This window comes from Oratosquilla oratoria, chromosome 11 (assembly GCF_046742065.1).
Source record: "Oratosquilla oratoria isolate Oo_2021 chromosome 11, ASM4674206v1, whole genome shotgun sequence".
In the NCBI taxonomy this organism is placed as follows: domain Eukaryota; kingdom Metazoa; phylum Arthropoda; class Malacostraca; order Stomatopoda; family Squillidae; genus Oratosquilla; species Oratosquilla oratoria.
The window spans coordinates 28181389-28204591 of record NC_134787.1 but is presented as its reverse complement, the minus strand read 5'-3'; the positions used below and the strand labels follow the sequence as shown (position 1 = coordinate 28204591).

At 57.7% G+C, this 23203-nt stretch overlaps 1 protein-coding gene across 1 annotated transcript in view; it reads left to right on the top strand.

Annotated features, from left to right (window-relative positions):
* fs(1)M3 (female sterile (1) M3) overlaps positions 1-23203 on the top strand; it is a 233366-nt gene that overhangs the window by 155502 nt on the left and 54661 nt on the right. Inside the window, exon 31 of the mRNA XM_076192535.1 lies at positions 475-583. Within this exon, the coding sequence (XP_076048650.1) occupies positions 475-583 (109 nt within the window). The remainder of the gene's footprint in view (positions 1-474; positions 584-23203) is intronic.

Genomic DNA, 23203 nt, shown 5'->3' with positions numbered 1-23203 from the left:
CTGTCATCTCCATCAGGAGATGGTCATGGGGACTGGTACTCGCTAGACTGGACCCAAGATCTCTCAAAACTCTCTCCCTCTCCTCCTCTTACTCTTGGGGAGCTGACAAGACTGTTCACATCTTCATACTACTTTCAGCAAATAACATTAAGACTGTTCCACACCAGTACAGTATAGACAGTAGTCCAAAGATTCTTTCCTTAGAGAACTATGGCAGAGCCTGGGGACTTGCCAGCAACTATCAGCCTGCAGAGTTTCCACTTGGTGAAACTTCAGGCAACATTTTAGTTCTGTTAGCATTTCCTCTACAGTTTTTAATGATAAATAATGAACTATGCAGAAGTATTGGATAAAAAATAGTTTAAATGTGAAATATTTTTGTACATTTGTTCTAATATTTGAGTGATGTCAATATACTATCAATGAAAATTTTAAAGTTTCTATTTTTAATTTGGTCACTGATCTCTACTTCAGGTTCGTGGCAAGGTGCATGGGGAGAATCCTTCCAATATCCTAAGTGATCGTTACACCTTGGACAGTTGGAATATTAAGAACCTTAGTTTTACAAATATGATTATAAAAGGTAAAATATAGAGCTCTACAAGTCACCCCAGTTGCATGCTTAACAAGTTTTGATATGGGTTCCCTGTACTTCGATATTGAATGCCCTCCCTTTTCTCCTTCCCCTTTCCTCTCTCCTCTACCGTAACCTTTCCTCTCCCCTCTACCGTAACCTTTCCTCTCCCCTCTACCGTAACCTTTCCTCTCCCCTCTACCGTAACCTTTCCTCTCCCCTCTACCGTAACCTTTCCTCTCCCCTCTACCGTAACCTTTCCTCTCCCCTCTACCGTAACCTTTCCTCTCCCCTCTACCGTAACCTTTCCTCTCCCCTCTACCGTAACCTTTCCTCTCCCCTCTACCGTAACCTTTCCTCTCCCCTCTACCGTAACCTTTCCTCTCCCCTCTACCGTAACCTTTCCTCTCCACTCTACCGTAACCTTTCCTCTCCACTCTACCGTAACCTTTCCTCTCCACTCTACCGTAACCTTTCCTCTCCACTCTACCGTAACCTTTCCTCTCCACTCTACCGTAACCTTTCCTCTCCACTCTACCGTAACCTTTCCTCTCCCCTCTCCCGTAACCTTTCCTCTCCCCTCTACCGTAACCTTTCCTCTCCCCTCTACCGTAACCTTTCCTCTCCCCTCTACCGTAACCTTTCCTCTCCACTCTACCGTAACCTTTCCTCTCCACTCTACCGTAACCTTTCCTCTCCACTCTACCGTAACCTTTCCTCTCCCCTCTACCGTAACCTTTCCTCTCCCCTCTACCGTAACCTTTCCTCTCCCCTCTACCGTAACCTTTCCTCTCCCCTCTACCGTAACCTTTCCTCTCCCCTCTACCGTAACCTTTCCTCTCCCCTCTACCGTAACCTTTCCTCTCCCCTCTACCGTAACCTTTCCTCTCCCCTCTACCGTAACCTTTCCTCTCACCTCTACCGTAACCTTTCCTCTCACCTCTACCGTAACCTTTCCTCTCACCTCTACCGTAACCTTTCCCCTCCCCTCTACCGTAACCTTTCCCCTCCCCTCTACCGTAACCTTTCCCCTCCCCTCTACCGTAACCTTTCCCCTCCCCTCTACCGTAACCTTTCCCCTCCCCTCTACCGTAACCTTTCCCCTCCCCTCTACCGTAACCTTTCCCCTCCCCTCTACCGTAACCTTTCCCCTCCCCTCTACCGTAACCTTTCCCCTCCCCTCTACCGTAACCTTTCCCCTCCCCTCTACCGTAACCTTTCCCCTCCCCTACCGTAACCACTCCCCTCCCCTCTACCGTAACCTTTCCCCTCCCCTCTACCGTAACCTTTCCCCTCCCCTCTACCGTAACCTTTCCCCTCCCCTCTACCGTAACCTTTCCCCTCCCCTCTACCGTAACCTTTCCCCTCCCCTCTACCGTAACCTTTCCCCTCCCCTCTACCGTAACCTTTCCCCTCCCCTCTACCGTAACCTTTCCCCTCCCCTCTACCGTAACCTTTCCCCTCCCCTCTACCGTAACCTTTCCCCTCCCCTCTACCGTAACCTTTCCCCTCCCCTCTACCGTAACCTTTCCCCTCCCCTCTACCGTAACCTTTCCCCTCCCCTCTACCGTAACCTTTCCCCTCCCCTCTACCGTAACCTTTCCCCTCCCCTCTACCGTAACCTTTCCTCTCCCCTCTACCGTAACCTTTCCCCTCCCCTCTACCGTAACCTTTCCCCTCCCCTCTACCGTAACCTTTCCTCTCACCTCTACCGTAACCTTTCCTCTCACCTCTACCGTAACCTTTCCCCTCCCCTCTACCGTAACCTTTCCTCTCCCCTCTACCGTAACCTTTCCTCTCCCCTCTACCGTAACCTTTCCTCTCCCCTCTACCGTAACCTTTCCTCTCCCCTCTACCGTAACCTTTCCCCTCCCCTCTACCGTAACCTTTCCCCTCCCCTCTACCGTAACCTTTCCCCTCCCCTCTACCGTAACCTTTCCCCTCCCCTCTACCGTAACCTTTCCCCTCCCTCTACCGTAACCTTTCCCCTCCCCTCTACCGTAACCTTTCCCCTCCCCTCTACCGTAACCTTTCCCCTCCCCTCTACCGTAACCTTTCCCCTCCCCTCTACCGTAACCTTTCCCATCCCCGCTACCGTAACCTTTCTGGTGCTCTCTAGCGTTACCTTTCGAACCCCCTCTACCGTAACCTTTCCCCTCCCCTCTACCGTAACCATTCCCCTCTCCCCTTCCGTAACCTTTCCCCTCCCCTCTACCGTAACCTTTCCCCTCCCCTCTACCGTAACCTTTCCCCTCCCCTCTACCGTAACCTTTCCCCTCCCCTCTACCGTAACCTTTCCCCTCCCCTCTACCGTAACCTTTCCTCTCCCCTCTACCGTAACCTTTCCCCTCCCCTCTACCGTAACCTTTCCCCTCCCCTCTACCGTAACCTTTCCCCTCCCCTCTACCGTAACCTTTCCCCTCCCCTCTACCGTAACCTTTCCCCTCCCCTCTACCGTAACCTTTCCCCTCCCCTCTACCGTAACCTTTCCCCTCCCCTCTACCGTAACCTTTCCCCTCCCCTCTACCGTAACCTTTCCCCTCCCCTCTACCGTAACCTTTCCCCTCCCCTCTACCGTAACCTTTCCCCTCCCCTCTACCGTAACCTTTCCCCTCCCCTCTACCGTAACCTTTCCCCTCCCCTCTACCGTAACCTTTCCCCTCCCCTCTACCGTAACCTTTCCCCTCCCCTCTACCGTAACCTTTCCCCTCCCCTCTACCGTAACCTTTCCCCTCCCCTCTACCGTAACCTTTCCCCTCCCCTCTACCGTAACCTTTCCCCTCCCCTCTACCGTAACCTTTCCCCTCCCCTCTACCGTAACCTTTCCCCTCCCCTCTACCGTAACCTTTCCCCTCCCCTCTACCGTAACCTTTCCCCTCCCCTCTACCGTAACCTTTCCCCTCCCCTCTACCGTAACCTTTCCCCTCCCCTCTAACCGTAACCTTTCCCCTCCCCTCTACCGTAACCTTTCCCCTCCCCTCTACCGTAACCTTTCCCCTCCCCTCTACCGTAACCTTTCCCCTCCCCTCTACCGTAACCTTTCCCCTCCCCTCTACCGTAACCTTTCCCCTCCCCTCTACCGTAACCTTTCCCCTCCCCTCTACCGTAACCTTTCCCCTCCCCTCTACCGTAACCTTTCCCCTCCCCTCTACCGTAACCTTTCCCCTCCCCTCTACCGTAACCTTTCCCCTCCCCTCTACCGTAAACCTTTCCCCTCCCCTCTACCGTAACCTTTCCCCTCCCCTCTACCGTAACCTTTCCCCTCCCCTCTACCGTAACCTTTCCCCTCCCCTCTACCGTAACCTTTCCCCTCCCCTCTACCGTAACCTTTCCCCTCCCCTCTACCGTAACCTTTCCCCTCCCCTCTACCGTAACCTTTCCCCTCCCCTCTACCGTAACCTTTCCCCTCCCCTCTACCGTAACCTTTCCCCTCCCCTCTACCGTAACCTTTCCCCTCCCCTCTACCGTAACCTTTCCCCTCCCCTCTACCGTAACCTTTCCCCTCCCCTCTACCGTAACCTTTCCCCTCCCCTCTACCGTAACCTTTCCCCTCCCCTCTACCGTAACCTTTCCCCTCCCCTCTACCGTAACCTTTCCCCTCCCCTCTACCGTAACCTTTCCCCTCCCCTCTACCGTAACCTTTCCCCTCCCCTCTACCGTAACCTTTCCCCTCCCCTCTACCGTAACCTTTCCCCTCCCCTCTACCGTAACCTTTCCCCTCCCCTCTACCGTAACCTTTCCCCTCCCCTCTACCGTAACCTTTCCCCTCCCCTCTACCGTAACCTTTCCCCTCCCCTCTACCGTAACCTTTCCCCTCCCCTCTACCGTAACCTTTCCCCTCCCCTCTACCGTAACCTTTCCCCTCCCCTCTACCGTAACCTTTCCCCTCCCCTCTACCGTAACCTTTCCCCTCCCCTCTACCGTAACCTTTCCCCTCCCCTCTACCGTAACCTTTCCCCTCCCCTCTACCGTAACCTTTCCCCTCCCCTCTACCGTAACCTTTCCCCTCCCCTCTACCGTAACCTTTCCCCTCCCCTCTACCGTAACCTTTCCCCTCCCCTCTACCGTAACCTTTCCCCTCCCCTCTACCGTAACCTTTCCCCTCCCCTCTACCGTAACCTTTCCCCTCCCCTCTACCGTAACCTTTCCCCTCCCCTCTACCGTAACCTTTCCCCTCCACTCGACCGTAACCTGTCCCCTCCCCTCTTCCGTTACCTTTCCACTCCACTCTACCGTAACCTTTCCCCTCCCCTCTACCGTAACCTTTCCCCTCCCCTCTACCGTAACCTTTCCCCTCCACTCTACCGTAACCTTTCCTCTCCACTCTACCGTAACCTTTCCTCTCCACTCTACCGTAACCTTTCCTCTCCACTCTACCGTAACCTTTCCTCTCCACTCTACCGTAACCTTTCCTCTCCACTCTACCGTAACCTTTCCTCTCCACTCTACCGTAACCTTTCCTCTCTACTCTACCGTAACCTTTCCTCTCCACTCTACCGTAACCTTTCCTCTCTACTCTACCGTAACCTTTCCTCTCTACTCTACCGTAACCTTTCCTCTCTACTCTACCGTAACCTTTCCTCTCTACTCTACCGTAACCTTTCCTCTCTACTCTACCGTAACCTTTCCTCTCTACTCTACCGTAACCTTTCCTCTCCCCTCTACCGTAACCTTTCCTCTCACCTCTACCGTAACCTTTCCTCTCACCTCTACCGTAACCTTTCCTCTCACCTCTACCGTAACCTTTCCTCTCACCTCTACCGTAACCTTTCCTCTCCCCTCTACCGTAACCTTTCCTCTCACCTCTACCGTAACCTTTCCTCTCACCTCTACCGTAACCTTTCCTCTCACCTCTACCGTAACCTTTCCTCTCACCTCTACCGTAACCTTTCCTCTCACCTCCCCTCTACCGTAACCTTTCCTCTCACCTCTACCGTAACCTTTCCTCTCACCTCTACCGTAACCTTTCCTCTCACCTCCCCTCTACCGTAACCTTTCCTCTCACCTCCCCTCTACCGTAACCTTTCCTCTCCCCTCCCCTCTACCGTAACCTTTCCTCTCACCTCCCCTCTACCGTAACCTTTCCTCTCACCTCCCCTCTACCGTAACCTTTCCTCTCCCCTCCCCTCTACCGTAACCTTTCCTCTCCCCTCCCTCTACCGTAACCTTTCCTCTCCCCTCCCTCTACCGTAACCTTTCCTCTCCCCTCCCCTCTACCGTAACCTTTCCTCTCCCCTCCCCTCTACCGTAACCTTTCCCCTCCCCTCTACCGTAACCTTTCCTCTCCCTCCCCTCTACCGTAACCTTTCCTCTCCCCTCCCCTCTACCGTAACCTTTCTCTCCCCTCCCCTCTACCGTAACCTTTCCTCTCCCCTCCCCTCTACCGTAACCTTTCCTCTCACCTCAACTCTACCGTATCCTTTCCCCTCCCCTCTACCGTAACCTTTCCCCTCCCCTCTACCGTAACCTTTCCTCTCCCCTCTACCGTAACCTTTCCTCTCCCCTCTACCGTAACCTTTCCTCTCCCCTCTACCGTAACCTTTCCCCTCCCCTCTACCGTAACCTTTCCCCTCCCCTCTCCCCTTTCCTCCCCTCCCTCTACCGTAACCTTTCCTCTCACCTCTACCGTAACCTTTCCTCTCACCTCTACCGTAACCTTTCCTCTCCCCTCCCCTCTACCGTAACCTTTCCTCTCCCCTCCCCTCTACCGTAACCTTTCCTCTCCCCTCCCCTCTACCGTAACCTTTCCTCTCCCCTCCCCTCTACCGTAACCTTTCCTCTCCCCTCCCCTCTACCGTAACCTTTCCTCTCCCCCCCTCTACCGTAACCTTTCCTCTCCCCTCTACCGTAACCTTTCCTCTCCCCTCCCCTCCCCTCTACCGTAACCTTTCCTCTCCCCTCCCCTCTACCGTAACCTTTCCTCTCCCCTCCCCTCTACCGTAACCTTTCCTCTCCCCTCCCCTCTACCGTAACCTTTCCTCTCCCCTCCCCTCTACCGTAACCTTTCCTCTCCCCTCCCCTCTACCGTAACCTTTCCTCTCCCCTCCCCTCTACCGTAACCTTTCCTCTCCCCTCTCCCGTAACCCCCTCTACCGTAACCTTTCCTCTCCCCTCCCCTCTACCGTAACCTTTCCTCTCCCCTCCCCTCTACCGTAACCTTTCCTCTCCCCTCCCCTCTACCGTAACCTTTCCTCTCCCCTCCCCTCTACCGTAACCTTTCCTCTCCCCTCCCCTCTACCGTAACCTTTCCCCTCCCCCCCTCTACCGTAACCTTTCCTCTCCCCTCCCCTCTACCGTAACCTTTCCTCTCCCCTCCCCTCTACCGTAACCTTTCCTCTCCCCTCCCCTCTACCGTAACCTTTCCTCTCCAGTACCCTCTACCGTAACCTTTCCTCTCCCCTCCCCTCTACCGTAACCTTTCCTCTCCCCTCCCCTCTACCGTAACCTTTCCTCTCCCCTCCCCTCTACCGTAACCTTTCCCCTCCCCTCTACCGTAACCTTTCCCCTCCCCTCTACCGTAACCTTTCCCCTCCCCTCTACCGTAACCTTTCCCCTCCCCTCCCCTCTACCGTAACCTTTCCCCTCCCCTCTACCGTAACCTTTCCCCTCCCCTCTACCGTAACCTTTCCTCTCACCTCTTCCTTAACCTTACCTATCCCCTCTACCCTAACGTTTCCTCTCCCCTCCCCTCTACCGTAACCTTTCCTCTCCCCTCCCCTCTACCGTAACCTTTCCTCTCCCCTCCCCTCTACCGTAACCTTTCCTCTCCCCTCCCCTCTACCGTAACCTTTCTCCCCTCCCCTCTACCGTAACCTTTCCTCTCCCCCTCCCCTCTACCGTAACCTTTCCTCCCCCCCCCTCTACCGTAACCTTTCCTCTCCCCTCCCCTCTACCGAACCCTACCCTCTCCTCTCCCCTCTACCGTAACCTTTCCTCTCCCCTCCCCTCTACCGTAACCTTTCCTCTCCCCTCCCCTCTACCGTAACCTTTCCTCTCACCTCCCCTCTACCGTAACCTTTCCTCTCCCCTCCCCTCTACCGTAACCTTTCCTCTCCCCTCCCCTCTACCGTAACCTTTCCTCTCCCCTCACCCCTCACCCATAACCTGTCCTCTCCCCTCCCCTCTACCGGAACCTTTCCTCTCCCTCCCCTCCCCTCTACCGTAACCTTTCCTCTCCCCTCCCCTCTACCGTAACCTTTCCTCTCGACTGCCGTCTAGAGTTTAGGTTCCTCGAGCCTCCCCTCTACCGTAACCTTTCCTCTCCCCTCCCCTCTACCGTAACCTTTCCTCTCCCCTCCCCTCTACCGTAACCTTTCCTCTCCCCTCCCCTCTGCCCTAACCTTTCCTCTCCCCTCTGCCCTAACATTTCCTCTTCCCTCCACCCTCTGCCGTAACCTTTCCTCTTCCCTCCACCCTCTGCCGTAACCTTTCCTCTCCCCTCCCCTCTACCGTAACCTTTCCTCTCCCCTCCCCACTCTGCCGTAACCTTTCCTCTCCCCTCCACCCTCTGCCCGTAACCTTTCCTCTCCCCCTCCCTCTACCGTAACCTTTCCTCTCCCCTCCCCTCTACCGTAACCTTACCTCTCTCCCCTCCCCTCTACCGTAACCTTTCCTCTCCCCTCCCCTCTACCGTAACCTTTCCTCTCCCCTCCCCTCTACCGTAACCTTTCCTCTCCCCTCCCCTCTACCGTAACCTTTCCTCTCCCCTCCCCTCTACCGTAACCTTTCCTCTCCCCTCCCCTCTTCCGTAACCTTTCCTCTCCCCTCCCCTCTACCGTAACCTTTCCTCTCCCCTCCCCTCTACCGTAACCTTTCCTCTCCCCTCCCCTCTACCGTAACCTTTCCTCTCCCCTCCCCTCTACCGTAACCTTTCCTCTCCCCTCCCCTCTTCCGTAACCTTTCCTCTCCCCTCCCCTCTACCGTAACCTTTCCTCTAGCCCACCCACTACCGTAACCTTTCCTCTCCCCTCCCCTCTACCGTAACCTTTTCCTCTCCCCTCCCCTCTGCCGTAACCTTTCCCTCTCCCCTCCCCCTCTGCCGTAACCTTTCCTCTCCCCTCCCCTCTACCGTAACCTTTCCTCTCCCCTCCACCCTCTGCCGTAACCTTTCCTCTCCCCTCCCCTCTACCGTAACCTTTCCTCTCCCCTCCACCCTCTGCCCTAACCTTTCCTCTCCCCTCCACCCTCTCCCGTAACCTTTCCTCTCCCCTCCACCCTCTACCGTAACCTTTCCTCTCCCCTCCACCCTCTACCGTAATCTTTCTTCTCCCCTCTACCGTAACCTTTCCTCTCCCCTCCACCCTCTACCGTAACCTTTCCTCTCCCCTCCACCCTCTACCGTAACCTTTCCTCTCCCCTCCACCCTCTACCGTAACCTTTCCTCTCCCCTCCACCCTCTACCGTAACCTTTCCTCTCCCCTCCCCCCTCTACCGTAACCTTTCCTCTCCCCTCCACCCTCTACCGTAACCTTTCCTCTCCCCTCCACCCTCTACCGTAACCTTTCCTCTCCCCTCCCCTCTACCGTAAACCTTTCCTCTCCCCTCCCCTCTACCGTAACCTTTCCTCTCCCCTCCCCTCTACCGTAACCTTTCCTCTCCCCTCACCACTACCGTAACCTTTCCTCTCCCCTCCCCTCTACCGTAACCTTTCCTCTCCCCTCCCCTCTACCGTAACCTTTCCTCTCCCTTCCCCTCTACCGTAACCTTTCCTCTCCCTTCCCCTCTCCCGTAACCTTTCCTCTCCCCTCTCCCGTAACCTTTCCTCTCCCCTCTCCCGTAACCTTTCCTCTCCCCTCTCCCGTAACCTTTCCTCTCCCCTCTCCCGTAACCTTTCCTCTCCCCTCTACCGTAACATTTCCTCTCCCCTCTACCGTAACATTTCCTCTCCCCTCACCTTAACTCTCCCCTCACCTTAACTCTCCCCTCACCTTAACTCTCCCCTCACCTTTCCTCTCCCCTCACCTTTCCTCTCCCCTCACCTTTCCTCTCCCCTCAACTTTCCTCTCCCCTAACCTTTCCTCTCCCCTCACCTTTCCTCTCCCATCAAACCTTTCCTCTCCCCTCACCTTTCCTCTCCCCTCACCTTTCCTCTCCCTTCACCTTTCCTCTCCCTTCACCTTTCCTCTCCCTTCACCTTTCCTCTCCCCTCACCTTTCCTCTCCCCTCACCTTTCCTCTCCCCTCACCTTTCCTCTCCCCTCACCTTTCCTCTCCCCTCACCTTTCCTCTCCCCTCACCTTTCCTCTCCCCTCACCTTTCCTCTCCCCTCACCTTTCCTCTCCCCTCACCTTTCCTCTCCCCTCACCTTTCCTCTCCCCTCACCTTTCCTCTCCCCTCCACCCTCTGCCGTAACCTTTCCTCTCCCCTCCACCCTCTGCCGTAACCTTTCCTCTCCCCTCCACCCTCTGCCGTAACCTTTCCTCTCCCCTTCACCCTCTGCCGTAACCTTTCCTCTCCCCTTCACCCTCTGCCGTAACCTTTCCTCTCCCCTTCACCCTCTGCCGTAACCTTTCCTCTCCCCTCCACCCTCTGCCCTAACCTTTCCTCTCCCCTCCACCCTCTGCCCTAACCTTTCCTCTCCCCTCCACCCTCTGCCCTAACCTTTCCTCTCCCCTCTGCCCTAACATTTCCTCTTCCCTCCACCCTCTGCCGTAACCTTTCCTCTTCCCTCCACCCTCTGCCGTAACCTTTCCTCTTCCCTCCACCCTCTGCCGTAACCTTTCCTCTTCCCTCCACCCTCTGCCGTAACCTTTCCTCTCCCCTACACCCTCTGCCGTAACCTTTCCTCTCCCCTACACCCTCTGCCGTAACCTTTCCTCTCCCTTCCACCCTCTGTAGTAACCTTTCCTCTCCCCTCCACCCTCTGCCCTAACCTTTCCTCTCCCCTCCACCCTCTGCCCTAACCTTTGCTCTCCCCTCTACCCTCTGCCCTAACCTTTGCTCTCCCCTCTACCCTCTGCCCTAACCTTTCCTCTCCCCTCTACCCTCTGCCCTAACCTTTGCTCTCCCCTCCACCCTCTGCCCTAACCTTTGCTCTCCCCTCCACCCTCTGCCGTAACCTTTGCTCTCCCCTCCACCCTCTGCCGTAACCTTTGCTCTCCCCTCCACCCTCTGCCGTAACCTTTCCTCTCCCCTCCACCCTCTGCCGTAACCTTTCCTCTCCCCTCCACCCTCTGCCGTAACCTTTCCTCTCCCCTCCACCCTCTGCCGTAACCTTTCCTCTCCCCTCCACCCTCTGCCGTAACCTTTCCTCTCCCCTCCACCCTCTGCCGTAACCTTTCCTCTCCCCTCCACCCTCTACCGTAACCTTTCCTCTCCCCTCCACCCTCTACCGTAACCTTTCCTCTCCCCTCCACCCTCTACCGTAACCTTTCCTCTCCCCTCCACCCTCTACCGTAACCTTTCCTCTCCCCTCCACCCTCTACCGTAACCTTTCCTCTCCCCTCCACCCTCTACCGTAACCTTTCCTCTCCCCTCCACCCTCTACCGTAACCTTTCCTCTCCCCTCCCCCCTCTACCGTAACCTTTCCTCTCCCCTCCACCCTCTACCGTAACCTTTCCTCTCCCCTCCACCCTCTACCGTAACCTTTCCTCTCCCCTCCACCCTCTACCGTAACCTTTCCTCTCCCCTCCACCCTCTCCCGTAACCTTTCCTCTCCCCTCTCCCGTAACCTTTCCTCTCCCCTCTCCCGTAACCTTTCCTCTCCCCTCTCCCGTAACCTTTCCTCTCCCCTCTCCCGTAACCTTTCCTCTCCCCTCTCCCGTAACCTTTCCTCTCCCCTCTCCCGTAACCTTTCCTCTCCCCTCTCCCGTAACCTTTCCTCTCCCCTCTCCCGTAACCTTTCCTCTCCCCTCTCCCGTAACATTTCCTCTCCCCTCTCCCGTAACCTTTCCTCTCCCCTCTCCCGTAACCTTTCCTCTCCCCTCTCCCGTAACCTTTCCTCTCCCGTAACCTTTCCTCTCCCCTCTCCCGTAACCTTTCCTCTCCCCTCTACCGTAACATTTCCTCTCCCCTCACCTTTCCTCTCCCCTCACCTTTCCTCTCCCCTCACCTTTCCTCTCCCCTCACCTTTCCTCTCCCCTCACCTTTCCTCTCCCCTCACCTTTCCTCTCCCCTCACCTTTCCTCTCCCCTCACCTTTCCTCTCCCCTCACCTTTCCTCTCCCCTCACCTTTCCTCTCCCCTCACCTTTCCTCTCCCCTCACCTTTCCTCTCCCCTCACCTTTCCTCTCCCCTCACCTTTCCTCTCCCTTCACCTTTCCTCTCCCCTCACCTTTCCTCTCCCCTCACCTTTCCTCTCCCCTCACCTTTCCTCTCCCCTCACCTTTCCTCTCCCCTCACCTTTCCTCTCCCCTCCACCCTCTGCCGTAACCTTTCCTCTCCCCTCCACCCTCTGCCGTAACCTTTCCTCTCCCCTCCACCCTCTGCCGTAACCTTTCCTCTCCCCTCCACCCTCTGCCCTAACCTTTCCTCTCCCCTCCACCCTCTGCCCTAACCTTTCCTCTCCCCTCCACCCTCTGCCCTAACCTTTCCTCTCCCCTCCACCCTCTGCCCTAACCTTTCCTCTCCCCTCTGCCCTAACCTTTCCTCTTCCCTCTGCCGTAACCTTTCCTCTTCCCTCCACCCTCTGCCGTAACCTTTCCTCTTCCCTCCACCCTCTGCCGTAACCTTTCCTCTCCCCTACACCCTCTGCCGTAACCTTTCCTCTCCCCTACACCCTCTGCCGTAACCTTTCCTCTCCCCTACACCCTCTGCCGTAACCTTTCCTCTCCCTTCCACCCTCTGTAGTAACCTTTCCTCTCCCCTCCACCCTCTGCCCTAACCTTTCCTCTCCCCTCCACCCTCTGCCCTAACCTTTGCTCTCCCCTCTACCCTCTGCCCTAACCTTTGCTCTCCCCTCTACCCTCTGCCCTAACCTTTCCTCTCCCCTCTACCCTCTGCCCTAACCTTTGCTCTCCCCTCCACCCTCTGCCCTAACCTTTGCTCTCCCCTCCACCCTCTGCCGTAACCTTTGCTCTCCCCTCCACCCTCTGCCGTAACCTTTCCTCTCCCCTCCACCCTCTGCCGTAACCTTTCCTCTCCCCTCCACCCTCTGCCGTAACCTTTCCTCTTCCCTCCACCCTCTGCCGTAACCTTTCCTCTCCCCTCCACCCTCTGCCGTAACCTTTCCTCTCCCCTACACCCTCTGCCGTAACCTTTCCTCTCCCCTCCACCCTCTACCGTAACCTTTCCTCTCCCCTCCACCCTCTACCGTAACCTTTCCTCTCCCCTCCAACCTCTACCGTAACCTTTCCTCTCCCCTCCACCCTCTACCGTAACCTTTCCTCTCCCCTCCACCCTCTACCGTAACCTTTCCTCTCCCCTCCACCCTCTACCGTAACCTTTCCTCTCCCCTCCACCCTCTACCGTAACCTTTCCTCTCCCCTCCACCCTCTACCGTAACCTTTCCTCTCCCCTCCACCCTCTACCGTAACCTTTCCTCTCCCCTCCACCCTCTACCGTAACCTTTCCTCTCGCCTCCCCCCTCTACCGTAACCTTTCCTCTCCCCTCCACCCTCTACCGTAACCTTTCCTCTCCCCTCCACCCTCTACCGTAACCTTTCCTCTCCCCTCCACCCTAACCTTTCCTCTCCCCTCCACCCTAACCTTTCCTCTCCCCTCCACCCTCTGCCCTAACCTTTCCTCTCCCCTCCACCCTCTGCCCTAACCTTTCCTCTCCCCTCCACCCTCTGCCCTAACCTTTCCTCTCCCCTCCACCCTCTGCCCTAACCTTTCCTCTCCCCTCCACCCTCTGCCCTAACCTTTCCTCTCCCCTCCACCCTCTGCCCTAACCTTTCCTCTCCCCACCACCCTCTGCCCTAACCTTTCCTCTCCCCACCACCCTCTGCCCTAACCTTTCCTCTGCCCTAACCTTTCCTCTCCCCTCTGCCCTAACCTTTCCTCTCCCCTCAGCCCTAACCTTTCCTCTCCCCTCCACCCTCTGACGTAACCTTTCCTCTCCCCTCCACCCTCTGCCGTAACCTTTCCTCTCCCCTCCACCCTCTGCCGTAACCTTTCCTCTCCCCTCCACCCTGTGCCGTAAACTTTCCTTTCCCCTCCACCCTGTGTTGTAACCTTTCCTCTCCCCTCCACCCTGTGCCGTAACCTTTCCTCTCCCCTCCACCCTGTGCCGTAACCTTTCCTCTCCCCTCCACCCTCTGCCCTAACCTTTCCTCTCCCCTCCACCCTCTGCCCTAACCTTTGCTCTCCCCTCTACCCTCTGCCCTAACCTTTGCTCTCCCCTCTACCCTCTGCCCTAACCTTTCCTCTCCCCTCTACCCTCTGCCCTAACCTTTGCTCTCCCCTCCACCCTCTGCCCTAACCTTTGCTCTCCCCACCACCCTCTGCCGTAACCTTTGCTCTCCCCTCCACCCTCTGCCGTAACCTTTGCTCTCCCCTCCACCCTCTGCCGTAACCTTTCCTCTCCCCTCCACCCTCTGCCGTAACCTTTCCTCTTCCCTCCACCCTCTGCCGTAACCTTTCCTCTCCCCTACACCCTCTGCCGTAACCTTTCCTCTCCCCTCCACCCTCTACCGTAACCTTTCCTCTCCCCTCCACCCTCTACCGTAACCTTTCCTCTCCCCTCCACCCTCTACCGTAACCTTTCCTCTCCCCTCCACCCTCTACCGTAACCTTTCCTCTCCCCTCCACCCTCTACCGTAACCTTTCCTCTCCCCTCCACCCTCTACCGTAACCTTTCCTCTCCCCTCCACCCTCTACCGTAACCTTTCCACTCCACTCCACCCTCTAACCGTAACCTTTCCTCTCCCCTCCACCCTCTACCGTAACCTTTCCTCTCCCCTCCACCCTCTACCGTAACCTTTCCTCTCCCCTCCACCCTCTACCGTAACCTTTCCTCTCCCCTCCACCCTCTACCGTAACCTTTCCTCTCCCCTCCACCCTCTACCGTAACCTTTCCTCTCCCCTCCACCCTCTACCGTAACCTTTCCTCTCCCCTCCACCCTCTACCGTAACCTTTCCTCTCCCCTCCACCCTAACCTTTCCTCTCCCCTCCACCCTCTGCCCTAACCTTTCCTCTCCCCTCCACCCTCTGCCCTAACCTTTCCTCTCCCCTCCACCCTCTGCCCTAACCTTTCCTCTCCCCACCACCCTCTGCCCTAACCTTTCCTCTCCCCACCACCCTCTGCCCTAACCTTTCCTCTCCCCTCTGCCCTAACCTTTCCTCTCCCCTCAGCCCTAACCTTTCCTCTCCCCTCCACCCTCTGACGTAACCTTTCCTCTCCCCTCCACCCTCTGCCGTAACCTTTCCTGTCCCCTCCACCCTCTGCCGTAACCTTTCCTCTCCCCTCCACCCTGTGCCGTAAACTTTCCTTTCCCCTCCACCCTGTGCTGTAACCTTTCCTCTCCCCTCCACCCTGTGCCGTAACCTTTCCTCTCCCCTCCACCCTGTGCCGTAACCTTTCCTCTCCCCTCCACCCTGTGCCGTAACCTTTCCTCTCCCCTCCACCCTCTGCCGTAACCTTTCCTCTCCCCTCCACCCTTTGCCGTAACCTTTCCTCTCCCCTCCACCCTCTGCCGTAACCTTTCCTCTCCCCTCCACCCTCTGCCGTAACCTTTCCTCTCCCCTCCACCCTCTGCCGTAACCTTTCCTCTCCCCTCCACCCTCTGCCGTAACCTTTCCTCCACCCTCTGCCGTAACCTTTCCTCTCCCCTCCACCCTCTGCCGTAACCTTTCCTCTCCCCTCCACCCTCTACCGTAACCTTTCCTCTCCACTCCACCCTCTACCGTAACCTTTCCTCTCCCCTCCACCCTCTACCGTAATCTTTCTTCTCCCCTCCACCCTCTACCGTAACCTTTCCTCTCCCCTCCACCCTCTACCGTAACCTTTCCTCTCCCCTCCACCCTCTACCGTAACCTTTCCTCTCCCCTCCACCCTCTACCGTAACCTTTCCTCTCCCCTCCACCCTCTGCCGTAACCTTTCCTCTCCCCTCCACCCTCTACCGTAACCTTTCCTCTCCCCTCACCTTTCCTCTCCCCTCCACCCTCTGCCCTAACCTTTCCTCTCCCCTCCACCCTCTGCCCTAACCTTTCCTCTCCCCTCCACCCTCTGCCCTAACCTTTCCTCTCCCCTCCACCCTCTGCCCTAACCTTTCCTCTCCCCTCCACCCTCTGCCCTAACCTTTCCTCTCCCCTCCACCCTCTGCCCTAACCTTTCCTCTCCCCTCCACCCTCTGCCCTAACCTTTCCTCTCCCCTCCACCCTCTGCCCTAACCTTTCCTCTCCCCTCCGCCCTCTGCCCTAACCTTTCCTCTCCCCTCCACCCTGTGCCGTAACCTTTCCTCTCCCCTCCACCCTGTGCCGTAACCTTTCCTCTCCCCTCCACCCTCTGCCGTAACATTTCCTCTCCCCACCACCCTCTGCCGTAACCTTTCCTCTCCCCTCTGCCCTAACCTTTCCTCTCCCCTCTGCCCTAACCTTTCCTCTCCCCTCTGCCCTAACCTTTCCTCTCCCCTCCACCCTCTGCCCTAACCTTTCCTCTCCCCTCCACCCTCTGCCCTAACCTTTCCTTTCCCCTCCACCCTAACCTTTCCTCTCCCCTCCACCCTAACCTTTCCTCTCCCCTCCACCCAAACCTTTCCTCTCCCCTCCACCCTAACCTTTCCTCTCCCCTCCACCCTCTGCCCTAACCTTTCCTCTCCCCTCCACCCTCTGCCCTAACCTTTCCTCTCCCCACCACCCTCTGCCCTAACCTTTCCTCTCCCCACCACCCTCTGCCCTAACCTTTCCTCTCCCCTCTGCCCTAACCTTTCCTCTCCCCTTAGCCCTAACCTTTCCTCTCCCCTCTACCCTAACCTTTCCTCTCCCCTCTACCCTAACCTTTCCTCTCCCCTCTACCCTAACCTTTCCTCTCCCCTCTACCCTAACCTTTCCTCTCCCCTCTGCCCTAACCTTTCCTCTCTCCTCTGCCGTAACCTTTCCTCTCCCCTCCACCCTCTGCCGTAACCTTTCCTCTCCCCTCCACCCTGTGCCGTAAACTTTCCTTTCCCCTCCACCCTGTGCTGTAACTTTTCCTCTCCCCTCCACCCTGTGCCGTAACCTTTCCTCTCCCCTCCACCCTGTGCCGTAACCTTTCCTCTCCCCTCCACCCTGTGCCGTAACCTTTCCTCTCCCCTCCACCCTGTGCCGTAACCTTTCCTCTCCCCTAACCTTTCCTCTCCCCTCCACCCTCTGCCGTAGCCTTTCCTCTCCCCTAACCTTTCCTCTCCCCTTACCTTTCCTCTCCCCTAACCTTTCCTCTACCCTCCACCCTCTCCCCTAACCTTTGCTCTCCCCTCCACCCTCTGCCCTAACCTCTCCTCTCCCCTCCACCCTCTGCCCTAACCTTTCCTCTCCCCTAACCTTTCCTCTCCCCTAACCTTTCCTCTCCCCTAACCTTTCCTCTCCCCTCCACCCTCTCCCCTAACCTTTGCTCTCCCCTCCACCCTCTCCCCTAACCTTTGCTCTCCCCTCCACCCTCTGCCCTAACCTCTCCTCTCCCCTCCACCCTCTGCCCTAACCTTTCCTCTCCCCTAACCTTTCCTCTCCCCTAACCTTTCCTCTCCCCTCCACCCTCTCCCCTAACCTTTGCTCTCCCCTCCACCCTCTCCCCTAACCTTTGCTCTCCCCTCCACCCTCTGCCCTAACCTCTCCTCTCCCCTCCACCCTCTGCCCTAACCTTTCCTCTCCCCTAACCTTTCCTCTCCCCTCCACCCTCTGCCCTAACCTTTCCTCTCCCCTCCACCCTCTGTCGTAATCTTTCCTCTCCCCTCCACCCTCTGTCGTAATCTTTCCTCTCCCCTCCACCCTCTGTCGTAATCTTTCCTCTCCCCTCCACCCTCTGTCGTAATCTTTCCTCTCCCCTCCACCCTCTGTCGTAATCTTTCCTCTCCTTTCCACCCTCTGTCGTAATCTTTCCTCTCCCCTCCACCCTCTGTCGTAATCTTTCCTCTCCCCTCCACCCTGTGCCGTAACCTTTCCTCTCCCCACCACCCTCTGCCGTAACCTTTCCTCTCCCCTCTGCCCTAACCTTTCCTCTCCCCTCTGCCCTAACCTTTCCTCTCCCCTCTGCCCTAACCTTTCCTCTCCCCTCTGCCCTAACCTTTCCTCTCCCCTCCACCCTCTGCCCTAACCTTTCCTTTCCCCTCCACCCTAACCTTTCCTCTCCCCTCCACCCTAACCTTTCCTCTCCCCTCCACCCTAACCTTTCCTCTCCCCTCCACCCTAACCTTTCCTCTCCCCTCCACCCTAACCTTTCCTCTCCCCTCCACCCTAACCTTTCCTCTCCCCTCCACCCTCTGCCCTAACCTTTCCTCTCCCCTCCACCCTCTGCCCTAACCTTTCCTCTCCCCACCACCCTCTGCCCTAACCTTTCCTCTCCCCACCACCCTCTGCCCTAACCTTTCCTCTCCCCTCTGCCCTAACCTTTCCTCTCCCCTCAGCCCTAACCTTTCCTCTCCCCTCTACCCTAACCTTTCCTCTCCCCTCTACCCTAACCTTTCCTCTCCCCTCTACCCTAACCTTTCCTCTCCCCTCTACCCTAACCTTTCCTCTCCCCTCTACCCTAACCTTTCCTCTCCCCTCTGCCCTAACCTTTCCTCTCTCCTCTGCCGTAACCTTTCCTCTCCCCTCCACCCTCTGCCGTAACCTTTCCTCTCCCCTCCACCCTGTGCCGTAAACTTTCCTTTCCCCTCCACCCTGTGCTGTAAACTTTCCTCTCCCCTCCACCCTGTGCTGTAACCTTTCCTCTCCCCTCCACCCTGTGCCGTAACCTTTCCTCTCCCCTCCACCCTGTGCCGTAACCTTTCCTCTCCCCTCCACCCTGTGCCGTAACCTTTCCTCTCCCCTCCACCCTGTGCCGTAACCTTTCCTCTCCCCTCCACCCTGTGCCGTAACCTTTCCTCTCCCCTAACCTTTCCTCTCCCCTCCACCCTCTGCCGTAACCTTTCCTCTCCCCTAACCTTTGCTCTCCCCTCCACCCTCTGCCCTAACCTCTCCTCTCCCCTCCACCCTCTGCCCTAACCTTTCCTCTCCCCTAACCTTTCCTCTCCCCTAACCTTTCCTCTCCCCTAACCTTTCCTCTCCCCTCCACCCTCTCCCCTAACCTTTGCTCTCCCCTCCACCCTCTGCCCTAACCTCTCCTCTCCCCTCCACCCTCTGCCCTAACCTTTCCTCTCCCCTAACCTTTCCTCTCCCCTCCACCCTCTGCCCTAACCTTTCCTCTCCCCTCCACCCTCTGTCGTAATCTTTCCTCTCCCCTCCACCCTCTGTCGTAATCTTTCCTCTCCCCTCCACCCTCTGTCGTAATCTTTCCTCTCCCCTCCACCCTCTGTCGTAATCTTTCCTCTCCCCTCCACCCTCTGTCGTAATCTTTCCTCTCCCCTCCACCCTCTGTCGTAATCTTTCCTCTCCTTTCCACCCTCTGTCGTAATCTTTCCTCTCCCCTCCACCCTCTGTCGTAATCTTTCCTCTCCCCTCCACCCTCTGTCGTAATCTTTCCTCTCCCCTCCACCCTCTGTCGTAACCTTTCCTCTCCCCTCTGCCGTAACCTTTCCCCTCCCCTCCACCCTCTGCCGTAACCTTTCCTCTCCCCTCCACCCTCTGCCGTAACCTTTCCTCTCCCCTCCACCCTCTACCGTAACCTTTCCTCACCCCTCCACCCTCTGCCGTAACCTTTCCTCTCCCCTCCACCCTCTGCCGTAACCTTTCCTCTCCCCTCCATCCTCTGACGTAACCTTTCCTCTCCCCTCCCCTCCACCCTCTGCCGTAACCTTTCGTCTCCCGTAACCTTTCCTCTCCCATAACCTTTCCTCTCCCATAACCTTTCCTCTCCCCTCCACCCTCTGCCGTAACCTTTCCTCTCCCCTCACCTTTCCTCTCCCCTCCACCTTCTGTCGTAACCTTTCCTCTCCCCTCACCTTTCCTCTCCCCTCCACCTTCTGTCGTAACCTTTCCTCTCCCCTCCACCCTCTGCCGTAACCTTTCCTCTCCCCTCCACCCTCTGCCGTAACCTTTCCTCTCCCCTCCACCCTCTGCCGTAACCTTTCCTCTCCCCTCCACCCTCTGCCGTAACCTTTCCTCTCCCCTCCACCCTCTGCCGTAACCTTTCCTCTCCCCTCCACCCTCTGCCGTAACCTTTCCTCTCCACTCCACCCTCTGCCGTAACCTTTCCTCTCCCCTCCAACCTCTGCGGTAACCTTTCCTCTCCCCTCCACCCTCTACCGTAACCTTTCCTCTCCCCTCCACCCTCTGCCGTAACCTTTCCTCTCCCCTCCACCCTCTGCCGTAACCTTTCCTCTCCCCTCCACCCTCTGCCGTAACCTTTCCTCTCCCCTCCACCCTCTGCCGTAACCTTTCCTCTCCCCTCCACCCTCTGCCGTAACCTTTCCTCTCCCCTCCACCCTCTGCCGTAACCTTTCCTCTCCCCTCCACCCTCTGCCCTAACCTTTCCTCTCCCCTCCACCCTCTGCCCTAACCTTTCCTCTCCCCTCCACCCTGTGCCGTAACCTTTCCTCTCCCCTCTACCCTCTGCCCTAACCTTTGCTCTCCCCTCCACCCTGTGCCGTAACCTTTCCTCTTCCCTCCACCCTGTGCCGTAACCTTTCCTCTCCTCGCCACCCTCTACCGTAACCTTTCCTCTCCCCTCCACCCTGTGCCGTAACCTTTCTTCTCCCCTCCACCCTGTGCCGTAAACTTTCCTTTCCCCTCCACTCTGTGCCGTAACCTTTCCTCTCCCCTCCACCCTGTGCCGTAACATTTCCTCTCCCCTCCACCCTCTGCCGTAACCTTTCCTCTCCCCTCCACCCTCTGCCGTAACCTTTCCTCTCCCCTCCACCCTCTGCCGTAACCTTTCCTCTCCCCTCCACCCTCTGCCGTAACCTTTCCTCTCCCCTCCACCCTCTGCCGTAACCTTTCCTCTCCACTCCACCCTCTGCCGTAACCTTTCCTCTCCCCTCCACCCTCTGCCGTAACCTTTCCTCTCCCCTCCACCCTCTGCCGTAACCTTTCCTCTCCCCTCCACCCTCTGCCGTAACCTTTCCTCTCCCCTCCACCCTCTGCCGTAACCTTTTTCTTCTCCCCTCCACCCTCTGCCGTAACCTTTCCTCTCCCCTCCACCCTCTGCCGTAACATTTCCTCTCCCCTCCACCCTCTGCCGTAACCTTTCCTCTCCCCTCCACCCTCTGCCGTAACCTTTCCTCTCCCCTCCACCCTCTGTCGTAACCTTTCGTCTCCCCTCCACCCTCTGCCGTAACCTTTCCTCTCCCCTCCACCCTCTGCCGTAACCTTTACTCTCCCCTAACCTTTCCTCTCCCCTCCACCCTCTGCCGTAACCTTTCCTCTCCCCTCCACCCTCTGCCGTAACCTTTCCTCTCCCCTCCACCCTCTGCCGTAACCTTTCCTCTCCCCTCCACCCTCAGCTGTAACCTTTCCTCTCCCCTCCACTCTCAGCTGTAACCTTTCCTCTCCCCTCCACCCTCAGCTGTAAGCTTTCCTCTCCCCTCCACCCTCAGCTGTAACCTTTCCTCTCCCCTCCACCCTCTGCTGTAACCTTTCCTCTTCCCTCCACCCTCTGCCCTAACCTTTCCCTTTCCCTCCACCCTCTGCCCTAACCTTTCCTCTTCCCTCCACCCTTTGCCCTAACCTTTCCTCTCCCCTCCACCATCTTCCCTAACCTTTCCTCTCCTGTCCATCCTCTGCCGTAACCTTTCCTCTCCCCTCCACCCTCTGCCCTAACCTTTCCTCTCCTCTCCACCCTAACCTTTCGTCTCCCCTCCACCCTCTGCCGTAACCTTTCCTCTCCCCTCCACCCTCTGCCGTAACCTTTCCTCTCCCCTCCACCCTCTGCCGTAACCTTTCCTCTCCCCTCCACCCTCTGCCGTAACCTTTCCTCTCCCCACCATCCTCTGCTGTAACCTTTCCTCTCCCCACCACCTTCTGCTGTAACCTTTCCTTTCCACACCACCCTGAGCTGTAACCTTTCCTCTCCCCTCCACTCTCAGCTGTAACTTTTCCTCTCCCCTCCACCCTCAGCTGTAACCTTTCCTCTCCCCTCCACCCTCAGCTGTAACCTTTCCTCTCCCCTCCACCCTCAGCTGTAACCTTTCCTCTCCCCTCCACCCTCAGCTGTAACCTTTCCTCTCCCCTCCACCCTCAGCTGTAACCTTTCCTCTCCCCTCCACCCTCAGCTGTAACCTTTCCTCTCCCCTCCACCCTCAGCTGTAACCTTTCCTCTCCCCTCCACCCTCAGCTGTAACCTTTCCTCTCCCCTCCACCCTCAGCTGTAACCTTTCCTCTCCCCTCCACCCTCAGCTGTAACCTTTCCTCTCCCCTCCACCCTCAGCTGTAACCTTTCCTCTCCCCTCCACCCTCAGCTGTAACCTTTCCTCTCCCCTCCACCCTCAGCTGTAACCTTTCCTCTCCCCTCCACCCTCAGCTGTAACCTTTCCCTCTCCCCTCCACCCTCAGCTGTAACCTTTCCTCTCCCCTCCACCCTCAGCTGTAACCTTTCCTCTCCCCTCCACCCTCAGCTGTAACCTTTCCTCTCCCCTCCACCCTCAGCTGTAACCTTTCCTCTCCCCTCCACCCTCAGCTGTAACCTTTCCTCTCCCCTCCACCCTCAGCTGTAACCTTTCCTCTCCCCTCCACCCTCAGCTGTAACCTTTCCTCTCCCCTCCACCCGCAGCTGTAACCTTTCCTCTCCCCTCCACCCTCAGCTGTAACCTTTCCTCTCCCCTCCACCCTCAGCTGTAACCTTTCCTCTCCCCTCCACTCTCTGCCCTGCCCTCGCCCTTCCACCCTCCCTCTTCCCCCCTCCCTCTTCCCCCCTCCCTCTTTCCCCCCTCCCTTCCCCCCCACCCTCTCCCCCCTCCCTCTCCCCCCCTCCCTTTTCCCCCCTCCCTCTCCCCCCCTCCCTTTCTGCCTCCCCCCTCGACTCTGGGCCCATCACCCTCTACCCTGCCCTCTCTTTTCCCCTGTACATATCCACTCCCCCTCTCCCCTGCCCTCTCTTTTCCCCTGCACATGTCCCCTACCCCTCTACCCTGCCCTATCTTCTCCCCTGTCTATGCCCCTTCTCCCTTGTCTATGCCCCTTCTCCCTTGTCTATGCCCCTTCTCCCCTGTCTATGCCCCTTCTCCTCTCCTCTCTCCTCCCCTCTCCCCTCCCCTTCCCTCTCCCCTCCCCTTCCCTCTCCCCTCCCCTTCCCTCTCCCCTCTCCTCTCCCCTCCCCCTCCCCTTCCCTCTCCCCTTCCCTCCCCTTCCCTCTCCCCTTCCCTCTCCTCTCCCCTCCCCTCCCCTCTCCCCTCCTCTCCCCTCTCCCCTCCTGTCCCCTCCTCTCCCCTCCCCTCTCCCCTCCTGTCCCCTCCTCTCCCCTCCCTCCCCTCCCCTCCCCTCCCTCCCCTCCCCTCCCCTCCCCTCCCATCCCTCCCCTCTCCCCTCCCTCCCCTCTCCCCTCCTGTCCCCTCTCCCCTCCCCTCCCTCTCCTCTCCTCTCCTGTCCCCTCCCCTCTCCTCTCCTCTCCTGTCCCCTCCCCTCTCCTCTCCTGTCCCGTCCCCTCTCCTCTCCTGTCCCGTCCCCTCTCCTCTCCTGTCCCG